At 37.2% G+C, this 22,543-nt stretch overlaps 2 protein-coding genes and 1 pseudogene across 3 annotated transcripts; 2 read left to right on the forward strand and 1 right to left on the reverse strand.

The window, feature by feature from the left end:
- Positions 1 to 663: 663 nt before the first annotated feature.
- LOC113665262 (uncharacterized) lies at positions 664 to 18,827 on the reverse strand. Its single transcript, XM_089203460.1, has 5 exons — positions 18,690 to 18,827; positions 16,513 to 16,592; positions 12,006 to 12,260; positions 1,216 to 1,470; positions 664 to 1,023 (listed from the first exon to the last, which is right to left on the reverse strand). Exons 3-5 carry the CDS (start codon positions 12,207 to 12,209, stop codon positions 802 to 804), a joined length of 681 nt encoding a protein of 226 aa, XP_089059586.1. The 5' UTR covers positions 12,210 to 12,260; positions 16,513 to 16,592; positions 18,690 to 18,827; the 3' UTR covers positions 664 to 801.
- Positions 3,205 to 10,696, forward strand: LOC149046474 (uncharacterized). The gene is made up of 9 exons (XM_089203456.1): positions 3,205 to 4,228; positions 5,570 to 5,741; positions 6,222 to 6,480; positions 7,223 to 7,450; positions 7,839 to 8,093; positions 8,610 to 8,795; positions 9,065 to 9,187; positions 9,616 to 9,747; positions 10,093 to 10,696. Exons 1-9 carry the CDS (start codon positions 3,427 to 3,429, stop codon positions 10,285 to 10,287), a joined length of 2,352 nt encoding a protein of 783 aa, XP_089059582.1. The 5' UTR covers positions 3,205 to 3,426; the 3' UTR covers positions 10,288 to 10,696.
- A 215-nt stretch (positions 18,828 to 19,042) lies between the features above and the next one.
- LOC149046475 (uncharacterized) lies at positions 19,043 to 20,411 on the forward strand (annotated as a pseudogene). The gene is made up of 2 exons (XR_016185747.1): positions 19,043 to 19,484; positions 19,935 to 20,411. The product of XR_016185747.1 is annotated as an uncharacterized LOC149046475 (transcript).
- Positions 20,412 to 22,543: the final 2,132 nt, after the last annotated feature.

Genomic DNA, 22,543 nt, shown 5'->3' on the forward strand with positions numbered 1-22,543 from the left:
CGTTTCGACTTACAGAGCACGCGCTTAGAAAAAGGTCCGATTGTTACGTCACCTACAACAAGCAGATGAGAATTTCCCTTGCGTTCCGTTTAGTACATTTGCTAAGCTAGAAAACTTTGCAAGCGAAAAGTACCCGCAATGGCTTCAGTTATCAGCGAAAATTTTGTGGCAAGAGCAAGTTATCTATCTGATGAGAAGGAAAGACAGATCGACAAATTGCAATGACAATTTTATGAACTTAAAAAACAATGTGACAAGTACTTTGATGACTTGGACGATGTTGAAGATACGTGCAAGCAGGCCAAAGAGAATATGAAAACGGCCCGATTGGTACGTCACTCACAACAAGGAGAAGAAAATTTCCCTTGCGTTCCGATTAGTACAGCTTGCAAGTTAAAATTACCCGAAATGGCTTCGGTTGTTAGCGAGAGTGGATGAAATTCTCTACCCGATGACTCATTTACGAATAAGCTCCCCAGAGTTAAAAACTTTGATGTTTTTCATTTAACGCGAGATATGTGGTTGAACTGGTAAACGGAGTACTGACTGTGGATACAGATAACGAACGTAATTGACAACGTATAAAAGTCAGTTAGGATACATGCGCTATTTTAGAAATTGTATGAAAAAAGTTGGGAATCAAGAAAAAAATTCAAATGCACTGAATGATCCTTTGGGGTATTGCCAGTGAAAGCACTTACTAATGACCCCGACTTCTTTTCGAATGGATTTCCTTTGTAAACTCGAAGAATGGCCATGATGGCTAATTAGAAGTACTGAACATACTTAAATTTTGTACGCTCATGAAACATAACGTCTCCTTGGATACGGCCGGTTGAAAAAACTGGAATATTTTGAGGAAAGTTGGATCTCGGCATGGCTTTTTCGCTTCGATGTCACTTTAACGCCTAATGGCTGCAAGATGAGCTCGCATCCAAGAGATTTATCGTCTAACTTGCAGGCGACATATTGCTGGATATGACTCTCGAGGAAACTCATCGGCGCAGAGCCTTGGTTGAGAATCTAAAATTGAAAGCAGAGTTTGTGAGTTTTCGCCCATAAATGTAATACTGATTTTCTAGGTACCCTGATAAGAAAAACGTGCAATTTAACAATTACATACAGATATAAAATGGTGTAAGCCAGTCATATAACATCGATAGTCGTAAACGCAATAACAAAATGTATTTAGTTATAAACACTTCCATATTTTACCTGGTAATGAAAGTCCTTTAGGTCAAACTTTCCCTTGAACGTCATCTCTGCGTAGTCCTTTAACTTCTGAATCATCAGCTGACCAATCGTGTACGCGCTAGCCTGACCCAGGCCAGACTGGTATCGAGTTATTTCTTTGCGCGCAACATCGGACGTGTCCCAAGCATAATTGGCCGATAGAACCAGTCCTTCTCGGTGAGTCATAACCTTGCTATGGAGGCCTGCGTCCAGTACAAGACGGAGGGCCCGCCAAAGCTAAAGATAAGAAAGAAATAGAGCAGTGACAATACGAAACTGCAACAACGGCGGAAAAAGGTTTCAAGGCTGAGAGCACCGACAACTTGTATACATGCAGTAAAAACCTTTATATGCCTTGAGGATAATTACACTGACAAGTGATTTCTCAATTTTGTCTCCGACAACTATTTGATGTTGTACATTGCAGAGGTGTCTGTATTCATATTGCGGGAAAAAATTTGCGAGGTTAAAAACCATTAGCTGTTAGTAAAAGAAAAAAAGTCGACCTAGCTCTTTGGTGAGTGTCTGTGCTATTAAACTAGGCATAGTTTTAAGTGTGCAAACTGTGATCAGGCGTCCTTTATGTTAAGTATTAACGACAATCTATGCTTCCGATGAAAGCATGGATCCAAAAGGTAAAATTCCAAAAGGATACTGTCTTGTTTCCGGTGATAGACTCGTAAGATTTGCAAGAAGGATTCATTCCAATATGCCATGTTCTTCCGGTGAGATTCTTATTTTATCTTTCAAAATTCACATAGTATTTATTGTAAAAAGTGCTCCTTTATTGCTTTTCTCGTCTTGCGTCGTTAGTATGAAGCCATTTCTTTAATTTTTCTGTTGTAGACCATCAAAAACTTCGAGAAATGAGCCCAAGCCGATTTGGCCTCATCCGCGGCACATGTGCTATTTGTGATGATTGTGGTCTTGCTACTGGTGATCATAATTCCTTAGACAATGCCCCCAAAACAGTGCAAGGAAAAGATCTGAATTGCCAAATGGTTTATGTTGCCAGTGACAGTTTAGTTTCCAAATTTTAAGCTACATTTTTCTCAGAAGGGGATTTTTACGAAGTTTTTAGATGCCCCCCGAGACTTTTTCAGTTTGGTTTTATCTATTTTCTACCAAGTTTGGCTCAGTTACATATGAAAGGCTGCTCTACAAACCTAGGATGCTTTTTTCCTTTTGATGAATTCAGTTGATGTTATACCAGACTAAACTCTACACAAAAGTATGCTGTTACAATTTTTCAATGCTTTCAGTCAACTCTTGTACATCCACAACATGGCACAAATCTTGAGCGTTCTTTCGTCTTGCCATGTCGAAAGTTCTAGTAACGCCCATTTGTTCTTGTAAACCGTAAATTTCGGAACAGAATTGATAACACATTCCTTTTCCTTGTCGGACGTTTAGGGCATCCGATTCATGTCGTATAAAAAAATGAATGTGCTTAACACTAAATTAAGTTGCATAACTCCCAACTGACGCATTCCATCCAAACCGTTTTTATCACACAGCTATAGTTTAATTGGCAAAACGAAACAACAAGACTCAATAAATAATAATCAGTTCCTCGTTTAAGAAGCTAGACCAAAAACTCGTGCTTCGTGTTTCCTCGGGGTATCCAGACACTTCAAAACAATAAAAGTACAAGGCCTTCGGCCTCGTGTTTTCATCTGTTTCTCGGTGTCTGGATAACGTGATGAAACACTCGCACTCGTTTATGATATATTACATAACTTGAATGATAGACTCTTTTTCAACCTCATGTATATTTTCTTATTGAATTGTAGTAACTGATGTATGTTGATCACGTAAATGCGTGGGTTATCACTTTCCTGTTAACGTTTATCCATTGACGTCACAAAGAAGATCGCGGAATAATCTAAGAATAATCTAAGATCACACCAACATAATATACTGAATAATTTGAGAAAATAACAATATATCAAATTAACAATTGGTTCATACGTCAGCGTGCGTTCATCGAGATATGAAGCACGCGGGAAGTTTGGAGAGCACGAAAGATGCCTAAGAGTTGCTCGAGGTGTAGCTTGCTTCTTGAGTCAGCGACACTCAAAAATGTAAATTATGTAAATATTCTCTTCGTGGGTCGACAGGAAGAAGGAGGACACGTGTCAATGACGTGGCCAAAGTGACAGGGTATTCTGAAGTTGCTACAAAATAGAAATCATGGTCGGCTATACTGCATTGAAAGGGGGTAAGCCAAAGAGTAGGATATTCATTATTCTATTCGCTGCAATCGCTGCTATCACATCGATCGTAGGAATAGTGTCAATAGTTCTTGCAGTTAAAAAGAAAGGGGAGACTGACGATGGGGCTTCATCGACATTGACGTCGCCCGCAGCGTCATCCTTCTGTGACTACTCTGAAGAAGCCAAACGGATCCGTCTAGAGGAGATCATTTTGCGCGCGAAGAAGACATATTATGAGAAACATCCTTTCATGCTGCCGGAAAACCTCGATGCCTCTCGAGAGGAAATAAAGGAGAAGTACACAGCATACAATCCAACGTCGGATTACATTAAAAGTGTTACTGATGCAGCGCGGAGCTTCTACAATGAGGTCAAGGAGATAAAAGTGGACTTTAAAAAGCTCAAGCGGCGCGAAAGGAAAGCATTATCACAGCTCAAGCATTATTTGAAGACTGTGTTCGGTCAGCCTTTTGACATGAATTTCTACGCCGGAGATTGGATGATGGGTCCAACATTCTACTGCCATCCGAGGCAACAAGTCATCTGTAACTTGGGTGCGCATTTGCAAGGATTGCTGAGAAGCCTAAAACCAGAAAACTTGCAGGATATAGATCTTATAGAAGAGAAGCTGAAAACTCACAAGAAAGGAATTTTGAGATACATGGAAAATCTGAAAATGGGAAAGTTGCACGGCATGGTTTACAGTCAAGATGCTTGTGAAGCGGGAAGGAATGCACTGAGAAATAAGTTCCTGGAGATTGCTTTGAAAAACGAAAGAGGTTTGTTTATATATTTTTATTTGTGATGGGCTATGGGAATGTTCTTTCTTACAAACTAAAAGTATCTTCAAGCGCCTTGATTTTATTGCTTGTACTTTCTGTTTCTTTTCATTCTGCCAAAGATTGCACTTCTGTCAAAGTGACTTAACAGACCCAAGTGAAGCTGAACTTAGATTTGTTTCCACCACATATAGCAAGAAGAAATTCAATTTTATACTTGTTTCCCCCGATCAAGAGTATTGCTTACGTGAAACGGCAGCAGTTTCCTAATGTTTTCCTAATTAGTGTAATCCTACCTCAAAAGCAGGATTACAACACTTGCCTCATTCCAAGGCAGAATGGAACATAATTTTGTTTCCCCTTAACCAACACAGTTGAAACTATAACAAGCCACATGATTTGCAGTCACGTAATTAGTCAAAAAACTCGGCTGCAATGTTTATCTCTTTGTCTCCTAACAGACACTATCTAAACAAAAAAGCTGCTGAAGCTGACCATGAAGAAGCGATTGGTCTTAGCTTTCTCTCTGATTGGCAGAGAGAAACGAACGAGTTTTGTCGACTAATTAAGGAGCGAATTGAAACAAAAAAGATTAATTTTCGGATGTTTCGCTGGAAAAATTCGTACCTTTTTTAAATAATTTTTTTCTGAAATTTCCAGGTATGTTGTATAAGAAATACGACAGCCAAGCTCTTAAGGATGATTATTATGTTAAAATCTCGGACGAAATGAGAAGCCATTGAAAGAGTAACCACAATGGAATAACTTTTTTTTAAAATTAACTTATAAATTTTTTTAATTTTTTATTGTTATTATTCCTATTATTTAAAAATTTAAATTTAAAATTATTTTTAAAATTTTTTTAATAATTAATTTTTTAAATTCATTTTTTGCTTTTTTTCTAAAAAAAATTATTTTTTATTTTCGATAATTTTTTAATTTTTTTCACAATTTTTTTAATTTTTCAAACAATTTTTAGATATTTGTGTACGTAATTTTAATTAAGTTTTTTAATTAATTTTTTTTAATTTTTTAAATTATTTTTTAGAAAGTTTTTCTTAAACAATTTTTTTAGAAATTTTTTTCAACAACTTTTTAAAATCAATTTTCAGAAAATTGAACTAGTGAGCAGCACTCTGCGAACAGTAGTTGTAAAACCTCTTCATTCTCCGACGCGTCTCGTCTATGGTCTCAGCTTTCTCTCCGATTGGTAGAGAGAAACGCGCGAGTTTTGTCGACCAATAAAGGAGCGAATTTCAACAAAGTAGATCCAATTTCGGATGTTTCACTGCTAAAATTCGCACCGTTAATTTTAAATCAATTTTTTTCACTAAATTCCAGGTGTGTTGTATGAGAAATACGTCAGCCAAGCTTTTAAGGATGATTATTATGTTAAAATCACGGACGAAATGAAAAGCCAATGGAAGAGTAGCCATAATGGAATGACGGTGAATGAGTCCTTAAGTGAATACCTTGTGGAGTACATGGGAAAGCCAATGACGGAACTGTTAAGGTAAAGCAGAAGAACTTAGAATGATCACATAAACCTATGCTTTGACGACTCCACACAACCATACCTTTTGTTAGGCAAAACTAGCACTAAAAATGCTTTGGTGGTTCTCAATATGTGTTGATCATTTCAAGTATATAGGCTTGTAATTATCATACTGAGCAACCAAATGGTATGAATAAAGAGGCAAGTTTCTGAAGAAAATGTGGTGCTGCATGCATGAGAGGTACTAAAAGAAGGGTCGTTTTTATCAACTGAGTCGATTATGTAAATTGGCTAACGTAATGATTTTTACAGCTGAAGTAACTCTTTAATGATGGCCAATTAAACGAGGAGAGTTGTAGTGGTTTTCATAGATACTTTTTAATGTTGAAGATCAAACAGCTTGATCTTAAACATTGAAAACTATCTATAAAAACCACTACAATTTAACTATGATTTCGAAGCATGCCTTAGCTTTAAGTACAAAGTACTGTCCCATAGGTATCTTCAGTACGAGCATTACCGCTACTGCGTTCCAAGTAACGTGTCCAGTGGATTGGCCTCTCTACCTTTAGCTCACGTTTGGTACGATGGAAAGGAAAATACATCTTGGCCAACAAATCCAGAACTATCTAACGGTGACAGGTTGAACGGTTCTGAAGCATACGCTATGATCTTACCATATTTCACGACTAATGATATGACGCCGATGGATGTGCACAGGCTGGGATGGGAGCAGTTAAAAATGCTCTACCCGTTGGTATGTACTTGAAATCATGTTATGGACGAAAAAGACTCTTTGGGAGGGTTCTTCGAGAGTTTTTCTTACTTTATTTAGAATTACAGTAGGATTATTCTTGGATACAACTAATTGATCGAATTGACAAGCTGTACAGTTCTCAGCAAATCTTCCCTTCCCTTCTCTGTATACAGAGAAGAGTTTCACGATTGGCGATAAACATTTCGAATAATTGTAAATGACAGAAAAACAGAGTAACGTGACTTGTTTCTTAATTACTAGCCGAGCGCTAGGGCCGCACAGGGGAATATGAGCCCGAGGTCGTGGAAGTATGAACAACGACCGTTCGCGGAAAAATATTTCCTAGAACAGTTAAGGCAAGCGAGGTTAGCAAGTACTTTATATGTGGCTCTCGGAAACATCTTGTTTATTCTAAACTTGCCGGCTTTCGTGACAAACAAAAGAATACACGGCGTATTACCGTTTCCGTGGAAACGGTCCGATATACGTACATACTTGTATGTATATGGCAAAATACGATATACGATATGGGAAAATCCCGACCAAGAAAGCAGCAGTTAGAGCGCTCGACCACCTTGCCTTATAATAAACGCTTTTATGACATGAGACAAGATATGCTAAAGCCAATGTTTGAATAGAGGTTAAATTTTTTATGTAAGCGATCTATGAAATGGTACTGGTTTGGAACTAGAACAAAGCATCCTTAAAGAAATTTTAATAAATTTCCACTGGTTCTACATAGGCTAAGGAGGCTGCCAAAAGTGCTACTGGAGAACAAAACGAAGCTACGGCTATCAAGAAATTCAAGGAACAACTCAACTCTACTGACGAATACTTCAATGATGAAGCTTTTCCTAAAAACGAATCTGACGAGGATGCACACGCAAAATGCAGCAATATCGAAGGTGCTAAGAAATATTGTCCCACCAGATGGAAAACCCTTGAAAAATGGTTTACGGAAGCCAGATCGGTATGAAGTGATGTGTACTTTTTGTCTTGTTTGTAGCAAAAATTGATGAACGGAAACTTTATGCAATCGGTCTAAACTTATTTCAAATCGTTTGTACCAATAATTGATGAACGACAACGTTATGCAATCGGTCTAAAAATTATTGCAAACTGGTATCAACCTATCAGTAGCTGTTATTAACTGTAATTAAATTCTTCATTCTATCAACTCTATAACTTCACATCTATTATAATTTTCTGACATTGGATTTAACCTTAGAGTTAAGATCCCATCTGCATTGGTTTTATTTGTGTTAAGTTTCTCATTTGAGGCAGTTAACTTGCTCTTACCTTTAACTCTCGCAAGCTTTTTCCTCTGTTTAGATTGGTCTTTGTAATTACTTTTTCAGGTTATGAGTATGCTGTACCCTAAAATTACCGACATGTTTTACTTCGCTGGAGACAAACACTCAACACCCAACTGTCCTGTAGAACTAAGACCAGACCTGAACCCATCTAGCGGTATACAGAGCTACGACGGAAGTGATGCAATGTGCACAAAGCCTGCCCATTACAACATTCCTTTCTTCCTAGACAGGCTGGGGCCAAGGTTTTCTGAGTGGAGTATCAACGCCCACGAGGCTCGTCCAGGTCACCATATCCAGGTGAAAATTTTGCAATTTTAAGTTGGTTCTTGTTTTATATTTAATACATGCTTTTATATACACCTTTTTTAGAACCAAATTAACTTACGTTGCCAAATTACTGGAGAGTTGAAAAGGCACAGAAAGGGAAAGGCAAACTCACAAGTTTTCGAACTCGAAGGTTACTTTAATACGCATTTTTTAGACTCTTTGACAGTTTTTTGATTACTTTGAGACGACTTAGTTCTGAAAGCCTGAAAGCACAATGCATCACTATTGTGTTCGATTCCTGAGTCAAGTTAAGGTTAATATTCGTTCTCCCATGATCCTTATATCCTCCTTTCCCAAAATCTAACACCTCAAAATGTAATTTGACCTAAGAGCAGTTTGCAAAGAGCTACCTCGCGGATGTACTACAACTAGATCTTTTTACAAAGATCTAGGTTGTTTGGTTTATTTTTGAAATTCCTACAATTCGACTTTCCTCTAGACAGTTCTTATCATTTCAGATGTCACTTACAATTTTTACTGTGGTAGATCCAAGGTAATAGAGAGCACTTTGAAGACACCTGTGGAGGTCCAATTGGTTGGTTAAGCTCCAAGACATACTACACGGCGTTTTTGGAGGGATGGGGTCTATATGCTGAGAATCCATTAATATCAAACGATACTGATGTCTACGATGGAAGACCATTGAAAAAGTATGGCATGCTGAAATGGCAGGTTGGTAATGACGATAATCAAGGAAAGGATAAAATGATAGTTGAAGTTGAGATCGCGCATGTATAAAAGCGCTTGTCTCTCACCGCTGTACCCTGGACTCGAGTCCCTGACATATCTGGGTTAGGTTTGCTCTGTTCTCTTTGCCTTCCAGGAATTTTATTTCCTGGGTTCTCCCGTTTTCCACCCTCTGGGAAAACCAGCACTAGAAAATCCCGTAGATAGAAAGCCACCTCGTAGAAGTATCGATGCTAACGTTTCTGCGTTTTCAGATCTGGCGAGCAGTAAGAATGATCGTAGACACAGGACTCCACTACACAGGAATGAAAAGAGACGAAGCTATCAAGTTATTCGTCGATAACGCTTGGGATGACTCTGACTTCACTCGTAAAGAGGTGAGGAGAGTGTCTCCGGCTCAAGGGTGTTTGGATGCAATAGTTTACAGTGCTCTTACAGCGTTCATTTGCAAGCTTGACTTCTACTTCCTCTCTTCCTTTTACTTTCTCTGCAACCCACTCAGGGGTGGATGCCATCCCGTGATGCAGATGGATGCCCCGCTGAGTCCATACTTCCAACGTTGTCACAATTAGTAGCTGAGGCGAAGTGAAATCAGGGCTTGTCATAAATTACATAGCAGAATTCATAAGGTGGATGTGCAAGGACGTTACTTCGGGCACTAGACGGACATTTAGATACTTACTATGGAAACTGCATGCTACAAACGATTCAGAGTGGCCGCGATCTAGTAATCACTGTGATATGCTCTTGCGAGAAAAAAAAAACAATATTAGACTTTTATGATATTATTTCTTCTATGTAACAGGTAACACGTTATCAGAGCTGGCCAGGCCAGTCGACCGCGTACATGGTTGGCAGGATAGCCCTTCTAAAAAACAGAGATCATGCAAAAACTGCTTTGGGCAAAGACTTCGATCTCAAAGACTTCCACTATCAGGTGAATAACAAAATAAACATAATATGATACACATAACAATAATTTGGATTTATCGTCGTTATATGAGGGAGAGAAAAAGTATCTTCAATCGATTTCTCTTTTCCAGTGGGTCGTGGTTGCAAAATGCCAGGGCTTTTTTGTCTATTTATTTACTTATTTTTTGTTGTTGTTGTTGTTGTTTAGTCACATATCCTAGATTATTCCATTTCTACGGCTACATTTCTCTCTTATTGGTAAAGGGCCTAAACATTTGCACACCTCATCTCTTTACTGAACTAAAAAAAAATTGACAAATATCTGCTCCCACTGTCCAAATTAAATTCTTTTCTTTAACTTATTTCTCAGGTATTGAGTCAAGGTTCTTCACCACTCGCCTTTCTTGAAGAACACATTGAAAATTATGTCGAATGCGTCAAAGAACCCAAGAAGGAAGGCTGTTCTGAAATCCTTAACCCGCCCAAAAGGGGAAAGGCAAAGAGTAACGATGACAAGTCTGCAAAGAATTTCCAGTCCTTTGAGGCCTACAGGCATTATGCTTGAAAAGAAGAATATTCCATATCTTAGTACATTATAATACAAAGACTGAACGGAGAAACACGACACAAAAACTCGGCTTATTAGCCAAACAGTACATGCCATCGTCCTAAAGTGATGGCTCCTCATAAACAATTTATTGCAAGCGTTTTTTTTTTTTTCTCTGCTCCCTCGATATACTGCCCTATAAGTTCTGCTGCACCAGTAACCACTGCTGCCATTGTTTTTCAGTCATTACAGCCAATATATCTTCATTTTTCATAGAGGTACTGTTTTGTGGAGGAAATGTTAACCACCGCTTTGATTCACGGAAAAACGACTATGTTGTTCGCAGGGAATCTCCGCTTATAAATAAAGTAGAAGACAAATGAAAACACTTGACATCAATAATAAATTCCCTATCTTGATCACTAAAGTAGTGTTACAGCCTTTTGATTTTTCTTCTTATAAAATTCCTCAAAGACTATTATGACAGGAAGAGCCATGGTCTTTCCTCTTTGTTTCTTTCTGTTATTCCTTGTGCTGGATAATACGCGAACGCGTTTCGACTTACAGAGCACGCGCTTAGAAAAAGGTCCGATTGTTACGTCACTTACAACAAGCAGATGAGAATTTCCCTTGCGTTCCGTTTAGTACATTTGCTAAGCTAGAAAACTTTGCAAGCGAAAAGTACTCGCAATGGCTTCGGTTATCAGCGAAAGTTTTGTGGCAAGAGCAAGTTATCTATCTGATGAGAAGGAAAGACAGATCGACAAATTGCAAAGACAATTTTATGAACTTAAAAAACACTGTGACAAGTACTTTGATGACTTGGACGATGTTGAAAATATGTGCAAGCAGGCCAAGAAGAATATGAAAACGGTCCGATTGGTACGTCACTCACAACAAGCAGAAGAAAATTTCCTTTGCGTTCCGATTAGTACAGCTTTCAAGTTAAAATTATCCGAAATGGCTTCGGTTGTTAGCGAGAGTGGATGAAATTCTCTACCCGATGACTCATTGACGAATAAGCTCCTCAGAGTTAAAAACTTTGAGGTTTTTCGTTTAACGCGAGATAAATAGTTGAACTGGTAAACGGAGTAGTGACTGTGGATACAAATAACGAACGTAATTGACAACGTATAAAAGTCAGTTAGGAGAAATGTATGAAAAAAGTTGGAAATCAAGAAAAAAATTCAAATGCACTTAATGATCCTTTGGGGTATTGCCAGTGAAAGCACTTACTGATGACCCCGTATTCTTTTCGATTGGATTTCCTTTGAAAACTCGAAGAATGGCCATGATACTGAACATACTTAAATTTTGTAAGCTCATGAAACATAAAGTCTCCTTGGATGCGGCCGGTTGAAAAAACTGAAATATTTTGAGGAAAGTTGGATCTCGGCATGGCTTTTTCGCTTCGTTTTCACTTCAACGCCTAATGGCTGCAAGATGAGCTCGCATCCAAGAGATTTATCGTCTAACTTGCAGGCGACATATTGCTGGATATGACTCTCGAGGAAACTCATCGGCGCAGAGCCTTGGTTGAGAATCTAAAATTGAAAGCAGAGTTTGTGAGTTTTCGCCCATAAATGTAATACTGATTTTCTAGGCACCCAAATAAGAAAAAAGTACAATTTAACAGTTACAAACAGATATAAAATGGTGTAAGCAAGTCATATAACATCAATAGTCGTAAACGCAATAACAAAATGTACTTAGTTATAAACACTTCCATATTTTACCTGGTAATGAAAGTCCTTTAGGTCAAATTTTCCCTTGGACGTCATCTCTGCGTAGTCCTTTAACTTCCGAATCATCAGCTGACCAATCGTGTACGCGCTAGCCTGACCCAGGCCAGACTGGTATCGAGTTATTTCTTTGCGCGCAACATCGGACGTGTACCAAGCATAATTGGCCAATAGATCCAGTCCTTCTCGGCGAGTCATGCTCTTGCTATGGAGGCCTACGTCCAGTACAAGACGGAGGGCCCGCCAAAGCTAAAGATAAGAAAGAAATAGAGCAGTGACAATACGAAACTGCAACAACGGCGGAAAAAAGTTTCAAGGCTGAGAACACCGACAACTTGCATACATGCAGTAAAAACCTTTATATGCCTTGAGGATAATTACACTGACAAGTGATTGCTCAATTTTGTCTCCGAAAACTATTTGATGTTGTACATTGCAGTTATCAGTATTCATTTTTCGGGAAAAAATTTGCGAGGTTAAAAACCATTAGCTGTTAGTAAAAGAAAAAGAGTCGATCTAGCTCTTTGGTGAGTGTCTGTCCTATTAAACTAGGCATAGTTTTCAGTGTGCAAACTGTGATCAGGCGTCTTTTATGTTAAGTATTAACGACAATCTATGCTTCCGATGAAAGCATGGATCCAAAAGGTAAAATTCCAAAAGTATACTGTCTTGTTTATATCTTATACCTAGAAAATGATCTGTGAATACTTAAATAAGGCTACTTTTGTTAATTTACTAATGGCGGTTTTGTTTAGTGAATGTTTCTCCGCTGATTTTGCTTTCCAAATTTTAAGCTACATTTTTCTCAGAAGGGGATTTTTACGAAGTTTTTAGATGCCCCCCCCCCCCCCCCAGACTTTTTCAGTTTGGTTTTATCTATTTTCTACCAAATTTGGCTCAGTTACATATGGAAGGCTGCTCTAAAAACCTATCAAGGCTTTTTTCTTTTTGGTGAATTCAGTTGATGTTATACCAGATTAAACTCTATACAAAAGTATGCTGTTACTATGGCAAAAAAATTTGGTGAACACCGAAATCGCTCGATAGGTTTGTAGGAGAGTTTTTGTAGAGTTATTGTGCGAAATATTATGCTTACTGTATAACTAGAACAGAAAAGAAAGTGGGGGGGGGGGGAACATGAAAAAAGTGAAAAAAGCCTCAATGAAGAATTTGGTTAATATTCAACCATAAATTTGTTTATTATGGTATGCAAGCCATATGCCACATTAGGTTGTGGGTTAGTCTATTTGCATGCAAAGTTTTAAGAAGATACATTAAGTAGCTGGAGTTTCATGTGCTTCACAATCTTTGCACGGATGGGCTCAAAATGTAACCAGACTTCCCCCCACGATTTGCATATCGTATCCAGATCTTTAAGGATTTGGATAAAATATCTAAACGTCTACTGATTCTAGAAAAATCATGTGACACGAATAAATTAATTCTAACTAAATAACACCCTGCGCAAACAACAAATACATATTTCCTTCAAAGAATGTAACAGAGTACTTGGGTAATTCACAAATTATCGCAGTTCGTATACACTACCCAAGAGGGTAAAGAAGAGATGAAGGATTGACCCTCAGGTACACACTACCCAAGTGGGTATAGAAGAGATTAAAAATAACCCTCAGGTATATGCAAGAGATTAAAATAACCCTCAGGTATACACTACCCAAGAGGGTATGCAAAAGATTAAAGGTAATAATAGGTATACACTACCCAAGGGGGCACGAAAAATTGAATTCACACTAATTCATATCAGGAGACCGCTCTTTGTCTGGACTCTTTCTTTTGACTGAAAGTTCAGGCATCCACCATTAACTTATATAATTATTATCCTTTACTAGTTCCCGAATTTCTTTGTCAAGCTCGGCTATTTTTGACTGACATCATTGCAATTTCCCATGATATTTCGACTGGAGGCATTTCCCGCCCAAAGTGTACGGTGGAGGGCGATTTGATTTACCGCATCAACAACAAGATTATGTTTTGAGACCTCGCGAATCCATCCGCTGGATTTCTTCCTGTCTAATTATTCCGGCACAGAGACCACTTGACGATATAACATGCATGTTGTTTGGTTACCTGGCGTTGAACGAATTTTTAGTAGTTTAAGGCCTGGGTCAGGAGAGTAAATTGCCTTAAGAAAATAAACAGCTCTATCTCCGCAAATACACAGCCGGTTGCGCTGAAACTTTCGTGGACGATAGTTTTCCCTAAGAACTTTTACCTTATGGCAACAATACCGACAACGAAAGTCACATGTCGGGTCACGTGATCAAAACGCTACTCAATCAATTTTTATTGGAATTGGTAAGATTTAAACACACTCTTCACTGACCAATGAATGAAACAAATACTCAGTAAAAAATTCTAGCCATCTACGTTTGGAATTAATTTCCTTCGTTCCTTCAAAAAGAGAATTGAGATTTGTTAGAGCTGCGAAGAGAATTTTGTAAACTTAATGGAATTTTGTTTGTTACCAACTGTACTTGACACATCATTCCGAACGTGAAGACAAAGTTTATCAATGCCTTCTTCCATTTTTCAAAAAGACAATTGCGTGAAACGGAAGCTTCAGCACCGGCGGGTGCGTTATGATTACTCTCCTTTTAGGGCTATGAAAATGCCGCCATTTTGTTTCTTTTCGTCAATAATACATGAATACTACCTGACTATTACATTACACCGCTGATTACAAAGGTGCAAATCGAATATTGCGGTCAACATCGGCCATAGGACAATAATTGCAGCGAAAAGTGATACTGCTTAAATAACTGACTTAGTTTGTTATTTGGTGCTCTAGAACAGTATATTTGCGACTCTTGTAATTCGAGGAACGCTGAAATACTTCAATGATGATTAATAATTTGCGTTTGTTTGTAGTTGCTTTTGTTTTTTTGGCAATTTCCACTCGTGGAACGCATTGTTTGGCTTGTGGTTTCCTGTGGAGTCAAATATACGACAACTTTTACATAAAGAATCCCAAATGTTTCTCTTGCCTTGGCTGCCAAGTCAGTTTACCAACGGTCAGTCAGTTTTTCAAATTTCAGTTTGACATGCTGATTTGCTCATGTTGAGTTATGGGGGGCAATTTCCCTTGCCAAAAAATACGAAAAAATAACAAGATATGATAATGAGTCAGAAAAGGCATAAGCTGGCATCTGGAAGAGAGGTATTGGCTGTACAAGGAAAATTTCAAAGAATATCTTCACCAACATGTCAGCAAAAATGTTTCTTTTCTCTACAAACCTTTTGAAGGTTTCCAAATACTTACTGATAGAAAAAAGCAGCATCAACTACAAACAAAATTACCTATCATTGATAAGTTTTTTTCTAAAGAATTATAAGGCCATTGATCACCTAATTTCACAGTGGTCACCACTGAAAAATAGAGGAAGTAGCTAAAAACATTTACCATTGAAAGCTGGCAGCAAACTGCCCAGGTAAATCAATCCTGCGAAAAGACTTTTGTAAACTTAATGGCGTTTTGCATTTACACCCTGCACAGTGTTCATGCTTTATTTTAACAAATCCAGTAGAGAGTATCTTTTACAAGAAAAATACATGCTGTGTGGTGAACAAAAGGGAGCCATTTACAGATGTTAAAAATCAAACAAAAGAACTGGCTGGCAAAAAAATTTCCAAACAAACACAGAAGGAGGTGAAAAACTTTGGGACAGTGATCTACAAAGAATTTGACAAAGTATGCAAGGAGTGATTGGGAAAGTCCTTTGGTGAAGTAATATCCCTAGTTCCTGAGGCTGGGTTAACAAAGTAGGAATCAAAAAAATTATGTAGGCCTTCACCTGGCTCAGCACATATCATTTGCAAGGCAAAGAACAGTGGAATGCTCTAATATCATCAATGAAGCAAAGGAAAGGGTCACAATACACCAAAGTGACAAAAGAGGTTGTATGTTCTCACAACATTGGATGGGGACCTTTAGCAGCTGCTGCTGGATGTCACTGTCAAGGAGTACCATTCAACAGACAAGAGGCAAGTGTCCCACCAACCAATGCTGGGCAGGTTTTAAAAGAGTATTCAAAGTCTCAGGGAGTAGACACCAATGTATTTGAAAAACAAACAAGTAAGTTCTAGGTTGTTCTACACACCAGCAAATTAAATGTAGTGCCTGAAGAATCAACCACATCACACTGTTTTCTAACAGACACTTACAGAATACATGTACAGCCCTCTTATACTGGTGAAAAGATCATTAAAAAAACCATCCAACTCAGTTTCATAACCAAATTGAAAGTTATTCTTAATCAGTAATATAACTTGGAGTTACTGATCAAAAGGCAAAAAATAAGTATTTTCATTGCAGAAAATTCAGAAAGGTGAAAGTTAAACCACCTCAAAACATTGACCAGCTCCAGGTGCCATCTCTTGATAATTAGATGACACGTACATAGCCAATCCAGTCACATGTAAGAATTTCTTTGATGGTCATTCAGTCAGTTATGTTCAATAATATTTATCATACGATTTATACCTTCCAGCTTATTCTGATTCTTCATAAGACCCCACAACACTTCACCAGATTCCAGTGTTGTTGGATGTCAAAAGAATTTGCTGTAAACAAAAAAGTATAATAAACAATGTTGTTAAGTATGATTAAAAACAAATTTTTTTTGGTCATGGGCATATCACTAGCCTTTGGAATGTAACTCAAGCCTTTGTCATCAAAGGTTAAAAACCGACCACTCATTTTGACAAGTCTCTCAAGATCGATTCAGCCAAAGTCTATTTTTCACTGTACATGTAAGAACACAACTGAGTAACTATAGCTTTTATTTACCTCGTTAATTCAAAATGTACAAGCATTGTAGCTTAATTGATAAATTCTCTTTGTTAAAGCTCATAGGACTCACAAAAAAAAGTATAATAAACAATATTGTTAAGTATGATTAAAAACAAATTTTTTTTTGGTCATGGGCATAACACTAGCCTTTGGAATGTAACTCAAGCCTTTGTCATCAAAGGTTAAAAACTGACCACTCATTTTGACAAGTCTCTCGTGATTGATTCAGCCAAAGTCTATTTTTCACTGTACATGTAAGAACACAACTGAGTAAGTATAGCTTTTATTTACCTCATAAATTCAAAATGTACAAGCATTGTAGCTTAATTGATAAATTCTCTTTGTTGAAGCTCATAGGACTCACAAAAAAAAGTATAATAAACAATATTGTTAAGTATGATTAAAAACAAATTTTTTTTTGGTCATGGGCATAACACTAGCCTTTGGAATGTAACTCAAGCCTTTGTCATCAAAGGTTAAAAACTGACCACTCATTTTGACAAGTCTCTCGTGATTGATTCAGCCAAAGTCTATTTTTCACTGTACATGTAAGAACACAACTGAGTAAGTATAGCTTTTATTTACCTCATAAATTCAAAATGTACAAGCATTGTAGCTTAATTGATAAATTCTCTTTGTTGAAGCTCATAGGACTCACAAAAAAAAGTATAATAAACAATATTGTTAAGTATGATTAAAAACAAATTTTTTTTTGGTCATGGGCATAACACTAGCCTTTGGAATGTAACTCAAGCCTTTGTCATCAAAGGTTAAAAACTGACCACTCATTTTGACAAGTCTCTCGTGATTGATTCAGCCAAAGTCTATTTTTCACTGTACATGTAAGAACACAACTGAGTAAGTATAGCTTTTATTTACCTCATAAATTCAAAATGTACAAGCATTGTAGCTTAATTGATAAATTCTCTTTGTTGAAGCTCATAGGACTCACAAAAAAAAGTATAATAAACAATATTGTTAAGTATGATTAAAAACAAATTTTTTTTTGGTCATGGGCATAACACTAGCCTTTGGAATGTAACTCAAGCCTTTGTCATCAAAGGTTAAAAACCGACCACTCATTTTGACAAGTCTCTCGCGATCAATTCAGCCAAAATCTATTTTTCGCTGTACATGACTGTAAGAACACAACTGTGTAAGTATAGCTTTTATTTTCCTCATTAATTCGAAAAGTACAAGCATTGTAGCTTTATTGATAATTCTCTTTGTTGAAGCTCATAGGACTCACAGCAGTCTCATGTTGATGTTGCCTAGAAAAGTGTTGTGCTGCAGATCACTGTGAAATTTTGACTTGGGATTGAACATACCACTGTATTCAGATTTATAAAATAATTCAAATAGAACGCGCGCTCTGATTGGCCATAAAACCATTTTACATGAGCGTATGTAAACACGGTTTTCGTTCCTCTTTCATTAGTTATTTTATAAAAGAAATGTAAAATGGTTTCCGTGTTTACATAGCCTGATGATAAACTCGATAAGCTGGAAACCACTCCGCTTCGCGTCGTGGTTTCCTACGCTTATCTCGTGTTCTCCCAACCTCACGCGTGTTTACATCAGGCTATGTAAACACGGAAACCATTTTACATTTCTTCATTGATAAACAAATGTGATCTACTCTATGGGAAAGGTTACACATCGAGGTTAATAAATTTTTCGCTCATCCCACACTGATGAGAATGAAACTTTCCTAAGTATACTAAAAAAAATTTTATTCCTAGTTTAGTAAACCAAAAAAATGCATTTTCCTTGAACGCTCTTAATAAATGGTGTGCGCGTTAGTAAATTCGCAGCTACAGCAAATTAGAGCTAATTTCTGAAAAAAACAACACAAAAACAACGCACACCTCAACTGTAAATCTGACATCTGCAAAAAAACAGCGTCTTCTGAAAAATTTAGGCTAGAAATCGATCTTAACTTCCTCGAAAACGTGAACGTTCTAATCGTAGATCGGCCGCCATGTTACCGCTCTTCGATTGAATAGTATGAAACTCTGCTTGGGGTCTGGAACCAAGATAAAACCCTGGGCCCAAAAGAGGGTTAAACTAAACCTGTGGTTAGGGCTAACCGAGGGTTAAATTTCTTAACCACAAGTTTGTTAACACAGGGTTAAAATAGCGTTTCTCAAAGCGCGATTAAAGAGCCGGTTAGTTAACCTCGTGTTAGACGCGGCTAACCTGAGGTTAGCAACCCATAATATTCTTTTCGTAAATTGTTGCTATGGTGAGCAAGTTGCGAGCAAAGGAATGGCTTCCCCTGCGGTCTCACGCAAAGCCCGTAAACAAAATTTCAGCGCGTCCGAAATAGCCATCTTAACGGAAAAAGAAGAGGAAAACCTTTCCATTATGCAAAGTAATCTTACGAACAGCGTCACAAACCAAAAAAAAAAAGAAATATGGTGTAAAATCGCGGATGCTGTCAACGCCGTAAGGGTTGCTCGGAGGACGACTACCGAGGTCAGAGAAAAATGGAAAAATTTACACGCACAGGCCGAAAAAAGAGTTCACAGAACTGGCCAAAGAGCAGAAAATAACTGGAGGAGGTGAAGCTCCGAAGATGCCGTCGGTGGCAACTGCTAAAATCACTGACCTTTTCAAAGAAACCCCATCATTCACCGGCCTCGAGGGTTTCGAGTCGAAAGGTGAGAATTAACATCTACTGTTGTTTAAAACTTGAACTTCTTATTACCTTTAGAATGCATGTTATTTCATTATTTATAGGAAACAAGACAAATTTTCGGTTCATAATTTCCGCTACATGAACGACAGCTTCAGAAGTCACTTTCTTTATTAGCTTTGATTATCATATTTGTTACACTATTTGTCACGCAACCCACGGCGAGCACAAAAATAACAAATATTCCTAAAATTGCAGAAGCTTTGAGTAAAAGCTTTTAGACTTACCATTTCTTCAAGACTCCCTCAAAGCTTCCCAGAAAGAGACCTGTCTTGAACTGAACAGCCAGTACTTTCAGTGAATTTAGATCAGTCATTTCGGTCATGATTTACTTTGAACCTTTGAACTGATGACAAGTAATTTCAAACAAGAGGTCACTTTTTTTCACCGTAATATGTGGGGATGTTTTTTTAAGGCCCAGAAGCAAACCAGCCTACGGAAGTAGCTGCTCAATTGGAAACAATTGAGGTGAATAAAGACCTGTTTAAAGAACTCCAAGAAGCTGTGCAGCAAGATGAAGCCAACACCCACGAAATCGATGATGAAGTGGTCAATACACCGAAAGAAGAAAATCATCATAAAAAAAAGAGTAAAAGAAAGACAACACAAGACGACGTTCTTGAGGCCCAGTACAAAGCATTAATTTTAAAGCAGGAAAATCTTAAGCTAAAAAAGAGGAAATTGGAGTTGGAAGTGTTCCTTTTGGAACAAAGATCATGTTCGATCCCTACTGTGTCTATAAATTTAAGTCCATGAATGTATAAAATGGAGAATTTAAGCATGATTCAAGTTGTAAGTTATATTATGGACATGTGAGTAAAGTTGTAATCATATAAAATTTGTATAAAATGGAGAATGCCCTTGTTTTTTATAATCAAAGATATAATGTGTTATGGGCAAGTAAAAAAATTTATTTACTTTTTTATTATTTATGTCTGATTGTATAACATTTTATCAGGACAAGCACCCAGATTGAAATACAAAATAAAAGTATATTTATTCAACAACTTGTGTAAATAATTTTCTTAAATAATCATTTACTTTTATTTGATTTCAACCGATGTATCTTCCTTACAACTTTTGCCATTATGACAATATTAGGGCATCAGTGTCATAAAAATTTAAAGGCAATAAGCAAAATTTATTGAATGAAAGAGACTGCAACCTTTTTTTTTCTACTATTGCAGTATTACCTATGAACAATAGAGAAAGTCATATATATATATATATATATATATATATATATATATATATATATATATATGTACCAATAGCAGTGATCATTTGTGAAAGGTGAATGCAAAAAACATATAGGAGCCACTGAAATAAATTTCAGGTTATTTAGTACATTAAATCCTTTCTGGCTCGCTGGTATGTCTACTGATAACGTCAGCGTCTGAGAGTGTCCAAAAAAATCGATATTTGGCTGAGAATTAGTAAAGCTTCCAAAAAAAATATGAAATTCTAAGGACAATCTCTCAGCCAAGGACATTAACAGCCCACATACTAGCAAGCTAGAAAGGGGTTGCTTCTTTTTCAACACTCCCATCAATTTTCATCTTGCACAATCATACACAATACTCCAATGGTTTCACTCAGTTTAATTACCATTATAAACCATCAAATAGGGTGTTTATATTAGACCATGTGTAATATAATTATTCCTTTTCTATAAGATAAGACAGGTTTCCATCACCCCATGCAAGTTGGAAAGTAGTAAAATACAAAGTTCTAACAGCATAAAAAGTGTCTTGTGCAATTGATGGGGGGTCGGAGGGAAAAAGTGAAAATGTGTCAACATCTTTCACCATCCTAGAAATATTTCCATCAGCATTGGGGGGGGGGGGAGGGTGAAATGCAGTGAATTATACATTATTGCACATTGCCTTGATCAATATTCTGCAATAGCATATTAGTACAATTATACACAATACCAGTGAAGTAACAATTAATATACAAATAAAGAACCCACAATTTATTTGAAAAAGAACACAACAATAAGCAGACTGAAAATCCAGCTAAACCAAGATAAAGTGTTGTTATTCGAGGAAGTTTTGCAAAAAGTTGTGTTCAAATGCCTCACCCAATTTTTTTGTCAGCCACCCTGACTTTCTACACATTGACCAAGCTTTAAAACATAGACCTTTACTCTGAGCCATTTGCTTGCAAAACTGAACTATTTCCCTTAAATACCTCCATATTAAGTTTAGCTGGGTAATAACATGATTGCAATTGCATTTTGGTGTCAATAAGCATGAGTAGATTTTTCAAAGACACCAAAATTCCACATGCCTGTAGAGCGAGTGCAATTTGTGGTCTGAAATAAATACAAGTGTTTACTTACACCAAATTGCATTTGTAATTATGTTAAAGAGTAAATTTTTAATAACAACAAAATGGGCAAATGCAATTTGGAGTCTTTGAAAAAAATATTTTACAAAAATTTACAAGTGCCCATTTACACCAAATTACGATTGAAATCAACTCATCACCTATTAATAATTTACATGACAAAGGATCACAGAAAGTCAAGACAGCACACATGTTAAAAATGTCAAAAAGATATATATATATATATATATATATATCGCGGATCCGACGAAACAATTCGTTCTTTGCAAAAGCTTTCGGCCTGATTTCACATTAACTTCTCGTTAGCACATACCAGGACTTTTTGGGGTCGAGATTGGATCCCGTAACTATAGAAAGCTCAGCCGATCGATGGAAGACTTGAGCCTCCATGATAAGATCGCGCCAAGTGATTTCAAATTTCCAGATTTCTTGTGTTTTCGTTATTGAAATACGAGCATAGATGCAGTATTAATTATTCGGTGAACCTTTAACCTGATGATGTTTAATTAACCGCAGAGACACCTACCGACCGCAAACGTTGATGTAGAATGCATGCTGCGAGTTTTTTTCGGGGCCAAAGGTCTTCATGCGAGGCCGAATCGAGTAACAGATGTTTCATTTTTTTTCTTTTACTGAGTGGTATAAATAATAATGAACCATTATGCATGAAAG

This window comes from Pocillopora damicornis, chromosome 4 (genome assembly GCF_964200805.1).
Source record: "Pocillopora damicornis chromosome 4, jaPocDami1.2, whole genome shotgun sequence".
Lineage (NCBI taxonomy): Eukaryota > Metazoa > Cnidaria > Anthozoa > Scleractinia > Pocilloporidae > Pocillopora > Pocillopora damicornis.